This window comes from Neopelma chrysocephalum, unplaced genomic scaffold (assembly GCF_003984885.1).
Source record: "Neopelma chrysocephalum unplaced genomic scaffold, ASM398488v2 Primary Assembly neopelma1_139, whole genome shotgun sequence".
Lineage (NCBI taxonomy): Eukaryota > Metazoa > Chordata > Aves > Passeriformes > Pipridae > Neopelma > Neopelma chrysocephalum.
The window spans coordinates 403000-409310 of NW_020897801.1; the positions used below are offsets into that span (position 1 = coordinate 403000).

At 45.0% G+C, this 6311-nt stretch overlaps 1 protein-coding gene across 1 annotated transcript in view; it reads right to left on the reverse strand.

Annotated features, from left to right (window-relative positions):
• Positions 1-920, reverse strand: part of LOC113975574 (aldo-keto reductase family 1 member B10-like) — a 307380-nt gene extending 306460 nt beyond the window's left edge. Inside the window, exons 1-2 of the mRNA XM_027699741.1 lie at positions 788-920; positions 3-41 (exon numbers count right to left, since the gene is read on the reverse strand). Of these exons, the coding sequence (XP_027555542.1) occupies positions 3-41; positions 788-856 (108 nt within the window). The 5' untranslated portion in view covers positions 857-920. The remainder of the gene's footprint in view (positions 1-2; positions 42-787) is intronic.
• Between the last annotated feature and the right edge of the window lie 5391 nt (positions 921-6311).

The window sequence follows — 6311 nt, forward strand, 5'->3', positions numbered from 1 at the left end:
ATAGCAAACTTCACCACCTCTTCCACCCTTCCTGGAGGAGCCTGAAATCAAACACAAGCCAATCATGAGCTCTTCCGTGTTCTCCAGCCAGTGCTCACTGCTGGGACAGCTCCACAAAGTCCCCCTTTCCAACGGCTCCTGGAGTTTCCTCATCACCTCCATTGAACTGAGTTCCAACTGAGATTCCTGGCAAACAGCACTGTTTGCAGGGAACAGGTACAGAAAGGAATTTGTTTCTGCAAGCCATTTCGGCTCTGCCATTGCCAGCAGCGCAATAACCACTGTCATTTCCCCTTGTTCGCTCTCAGTGTTGCCCACGAAGTTTCGCCACTTCGCCCTCCCCAAATCTTCCCCACGCGGCGGTTCCGTGACCAGGGCTCCCCTCGGACTGTGACACCATCCGAGGGCTGCGAGACCCTACCGCCGAGTCTATTTTGTCGGTTTCTTTTACTTCCCCTCTTTTTCTGTGCCTCCTTCCATCTTCTTTAGCCCCTCATTTCATTTTTTTTTCCCTTTTTTTTTTTTGCCGTTCGCTCCCCGGCTCCTCTCTCCCCGCTGCCGTCGCGGCCGCCCCACCCTGGCCGCCCGCCCGGTTACACAAGCGGCCGCCATCGGGCGCTCCGAGCGGGCGGCGAGACCGACCCCACGGCCCCCACAGGGGCCCACGTATCCCGCGGGAGCCCCCCCGTCGCATCGCGAGAGGTTCTGCTTTTAATTCTTTTTTATTTCTTTCTCATCTTCGCGGCGCCCGCCGGACCGCCGGCCTTCCTCCCGCCCGCCGCGGTACCTGCCAAGTGCCCAGTCCCAGAGCGGGCATCTTCATCTTATTGCTCAGCTCCACGCAGGGAATCGCCATGGTCACCGAAGCTGTCTCTCCGTCCCGCTGTCAGTGCGTGCCCAAGGCTGCCCGAGGGCGCTATAAGGAGCGGAGCTGCCCCGGCCCCGCCTCGACCCACGCCCGCCGGGACCGGCCCCCGTTCCCCGCCTTCCCTCGCGTGCGAGAGGCACAAGACGACCGTCGGTCTGAGGTTGGGTTTGGCTACAGAAGCCTGATGCTGATTTATCTGTTTGTTCTTCAAAACGAACAAACTAAGAGCAAATGTCTTAGCAATGGGCGTGGCACTTCACGTGTTTTGCTTTGCCCGCAGCGGTGGTGGAATCACCATCCCTTGAAGTGTGCAAAAGATACGTAGATGTGGTGCTTGGGTATAGGAGTTAGTGGTGAACACGGTGGTGCTGGATACTAGTTGGACTCAATGATCTTTGAGTCATTTCCAACCCTGATCATTCTGTGGTTCCACAGCAGTGAGAGCCTGATAGATGTCAGGAGAATTTCTGCATGGAACAATGGGTATCCAGGCCATTGGAGGATTTTCTCACTTTCAGGTGGTGTACAAATGGACTGAATTTTTCATATTTTTCCTAGATAATATCAGGCTCTCCTGCTGTTCAAAGAGGAATTCATTAAAAAGGAACGTGATCTTACCTTTTAGCTAAATTCTGTGTTCCCTGGCTTTGCAGAGAGGTGGGCTCCCTGCAGGACCATTGCCTCAGCCCATGTGAAGACATCTGTTCCCTGGGCTTCATTAAAATGTCAGCCAGCATCAGTAGGGTGTCAGAGGCTTGAAAAGGGATTTGTGACCACAGCTTTTCTACAGGTAGTGCGCTAGCCCAAAGTCCCTGATTTTTTTACATATGGTAAAAAGGCATTCAGAGGGCTGATATTTAAAGGCAGCAGGAGACTTTGTACAAGTGCAGTGCTTCAGAAATCAAGAACCAGGGGACTGGAGGGACTTGGTTGCTTAGCTGGCAGCTGTCTGGAAGAAAAGACACTTCACATTAGGAAGCTGATATAATTTCAACACCCTGCCTTAGGTATCTCATGTCACAGACCCTCAACTTTGTGTTTGATTATCAGAGTGGGGATGTTTTGCTTCTGGAATCTATTTTTCTCTTTTGCTTATATTACTTTAAACTCCTTCTTGCTCATTGCTGACTCCTGACTACCAGTTTACACGTTGTGCGAGTTCCACTGGTGTTGTCCTGTAACTAGTACAGTTTGAGTGAGTGATAATTAAATATTTTATGCCTGGACTTATAATGTTTGCCTATCAAAATATAGAGACAACTGTGAATTACTGAGCCATTAGCCATGATGTTTTATGTGGTTTGTTAAAATTTTTGTACACTTGCATTACTTAAGGTGCTTTTATAGAACAGTATTTTCAGTTGGTTGGCAAATTCATGTTCTGGGTTCATACTTAAACAAAATCTCTTCCCGCTGTCCATGGCCTAGTTTCTAAGCCACTGGCTTAACCAAGCTTTATCATAGTCTTTCTCCTGCCTTGGATGTCATCACACTTTGCAGAATGGAAAAGATGCCAAATTTATGTGAAGCAGAGAGAGAGAGGCAGAGAATCAAATCTTTCAAAGTGACATGACAACTCCAACGTGGTCAAACCAGAGCAGTGAGAGGAGGTCTCTTCTACTGAAAACAAACAGGAAATAACACATACATCAAACCAGCCCCCCTGAAAAAAAAAGACAAAGCTACTGCAAGAGATATGAGGAATTTGACAGAAAAGAGGGAAAGATCTACCAAAAAAATAGAAAAATCTGTAAAGATTTTACAAATTCAGTAATGGTACGTTGTTTTTAAGGCTGGAAAGGACCACAGTACTCTTCTGCACTGACCTCTGATTAGACTGACAAGCTGTTACACCAAGCCTATGTCATATACATATTACTTAATTTATTATTAGAGGTGCTTGGGTGCTACAGCAATAGGAGCTGATCAAAATTATGTAGAGAACAGACTAGAAAATGTTGAGATTGAGCTATTAAAGTTACTTTAATGGCATAAAATCGTGGTCTGAAAGGTATGAAACCCAACCATAATTGGCCTTTTTTTTCTTTTTTTTTCTTTTATCCTTGTGTCTAAGCAGAGTCTTAAACACTGTTCCTCCTCCTAAACCTTTATTCTACGACATTGACGATTTTGGACTGAGCTTCCTGCAGACCAGGGAGGAGCAGGGAGAGATTTTGGCAACTCAGCCACAGCAAGGGCTGGCAGGGGAGATCTGCTGGAAGGACACAGTTATGTATACAGGCTTTTCTGTTCAAGTATTTTTGTTCCGTTTTACCTGATTGCTTTATCTGCATGGAGAAAGATAACTATCATAATTTAAAGCCATATCAAACCTGACTTTATGGGAGTTTAAAAACCTTCCTTTAATTTTTATGATTATAATAATTATTATTATTATTTGCTGGGTGCAGTGTGGGTGGTGAGTGAGGTCCATTCACCTCAACATTTTTGCTGAGTCATAGTGACTTTGCTCCCTGCAAAGTCTAACAACTTCCTGGAGCACCCTGCCAAGATGTTTCATGAATCAGAGTGTGCAGATACAGGCAGAGACTTGCACATAACCCTGGCCATAGATTGCTACCACTTGACTGGAGGTTTACTAGTGTGTCTGATTTTGAGTTGTCCTTCCTTTAGAGTGACTCTTCTAGAAGAAGAGTATTGGTGCTCCTTCTTGATCAGCCTTTGTTGAAATGCAAAAAAACCCAAATCACTTTTGTGTCCAGTTCAATGCTATTGGGGATAGTTTTGTCCAGATAGAATCATAGAACAATCGAGGTTGGAAAAGACCTCCAAGATCATCAAGTCCAACTTTCAAAGATGAAAGTACTTACTTAGAAAGTCCCAACATGAGGCAGCCTTGCTGTTAGTGTTCCTTAGGGAAACAAAGTGCATTATTTTGCTGAACTAATGCTAAGTAGCCTAATGTCTCTTCCTGTGGAGCTGGCAAGTGAGTATCTACATGCAATAAGTGAAGGGCATGGGAAGTGTGTTCAGGATGTGGATTTTGTGTCGTTTCTTTTTTTGAAGAAAGATGTGGAGAGTCATTTGTGTCCCAGAGAAATGTGGCACAACATTGCAATGTATTGATTGCAACCAATAATGAAATGACAAATGTGACTCTATGAATTGTAGGAAGGTAAGTATTGTTATTTACATTTTAGTAAAACTTGGGAGGTTTTCCCCTGTGAGTCTAAAAGCATACTGGGCACCTTTTCCTAGTGTGCACTGGGTGAAGATTGAGACACAGCACAGAATCACAGACTGGTGAGATTGGAAGGGACCTCTAGAAGTCATCTTGTCCATGTCCCCTACTCAAGCAGAACCACTGAGAGCAGGTTGCTCAGAAATGTGTCCAGATGACGTCTGAGTATCTCTAAGGAGGGAGACACCACAACCTCTCTGGGCAAATGGTGCTAAGTCACCTTCACAGCAAAAACATATTTTGTAACGATAAGAGGGACCTTTTTCTGTTTCAGTTTGTGGCCACTGCCTCTCCTCCTGTCACTGGGCACCACCGAAAAGAGCCTGGCTCTGTCATCTTTGCAGCTTTCCTTCAGGTATTTATATACTTTGACAAGATCCCCCTTGAACCTTCTTTCTTCAGACTAAAGAGCCTCAGCTCTCTCAGCCTCTACTAATAGGAGAGATGCTTGAGTCCTTGAATGCTCACCTGCATTCACTCCTGTGCTTTGGCTGAGTCACCTCTCTGCCACGCCCTGGGCAGCCTGGCAGCCCTGGCAGCCCTCCCAGGATGCCCGGCCCTGTGCACCCCTGAACTGTGGGTGTGGGCACAGTAAATGTAGATGTGGTGTTCAAGGCTGGCATTGTGCTAGAGGTGACTATTTTGCAGGTGCCTTTTTTATAGGATGCCTGTGGCAGTCAGTGCATCCAAATTTTTGCCCTTCTGTGCTGTACTCTGCCACAATCTTGTGTCTTTCTGATTTATTGTATAGCCTTTCTTTAAAAGCAGAAGTAAACAAACACAATAACTTAGAGGGGGAAATGTCTACTCTAACTGAGATCTACTTCCATCAGGTCTTATTTGCACTATGTCACGTTTGTGGTTCTGGAAATGTCAATAGAAGGGGGTACATCAGCAGTGGAGAAAGTTATGTATGTGAGACAGACATATCTAAAATGCTTTGGTTGATTCTTGCCTCCTTGATTGCAATGGACACTACAAAAATTGATCAGCAAATCATGGATTTTCACTACTTTCTGAAATAATTTCCCTGAAGCAGTGGCCTTTGGAGTGGTTGCAAGACACCAATTTTGCCAACACTGAAGTGAAACCTTCTACCAAAACTCTAAAACCACATTTAGAAATTCACTGGACTAGAATCACGAGAGGTCCACTGAATCCCAAGCCAAGTTGTGTCCTGTTTCTCTTGTGTGGTGGTGTGTTTTCTCCCCTGTCTTTGGGGCCACTCTGCAATCTTAGGGATTCCTGTTAGGTCCTAAATGAGGCCTTTTGAGGTCTCCTGGACCACAGTGGGCTGTGCTAACACCTCGCTCTGAGTGGGATGCCTATCAGAGCTTATAAAGCCCTCAAGTCTGCAATTCTTGGATGACTTGCTAAAAGCTGATGATGAAGCCTGGGGTAACATCCCCACTCCTCGAGGCTCAACCCTTCAACCACTGAGAGGTGCAAAGGCATCCAACATGAGTATTTCACTGAAGTCAAGGGGATTTTTTAACAGGTACCTTTATACACATAGATATAGATACAGACATTCCTATGCCTGTGTGCATGCACGTGAATTGATTCAAATATCCTCTCAAGTACAATATGAATCTTGCTATCTTCAATCTATAATTAGGTCACTGTAGTAATTGTAATAAATCCTATTGAATCACTTCATAAATGTTAAATTAGTCAATGATAGAGTGTTGCTAAGCCCTTTTGCACCATTACCCTTTGCACCCTTACTCTTTTGCATCCCCGATCTCCATGTAAATCATTCTAAATCAATTGTAATCCAATTTTCCTTTGTGTGATTCATCTGTGTAATAATTGATAGAGTAAATCTTGCCATTGGACTCTGTTAAGTTACATCTTCAAAAATTTACATTAAAACCTGCTTTTGCTAATACCTTTGACAGTGATTCTTGAAGCAGCCTAACCCACTCATTCACCATGTCCATAAGCACGTACTTTAACTGTGTTCAGAAGAGCCTTGAGTTAAACCCTGTGAGGGCTTTCTCCAGTTCAGCAGCTTTGTGGTCTGATTGCTGTGTATTCCTTGCTTTTAGGTTCCTTCCTCTCTTCATTTCCTCCTTCAAATTTCGGAGCTCTTCCGCTGAAGTTCACTTTAAAAAAGATCTGAGACATCATCTTTGATCCAGACCCCTGACAGCTTTGATTGCCTGGGCTAGGCAATACAAAGGGTGGCTGGTCATGGAAAAGTGTGTGGGAAAGTTGCTACTGGTGAGGAGATGTGCT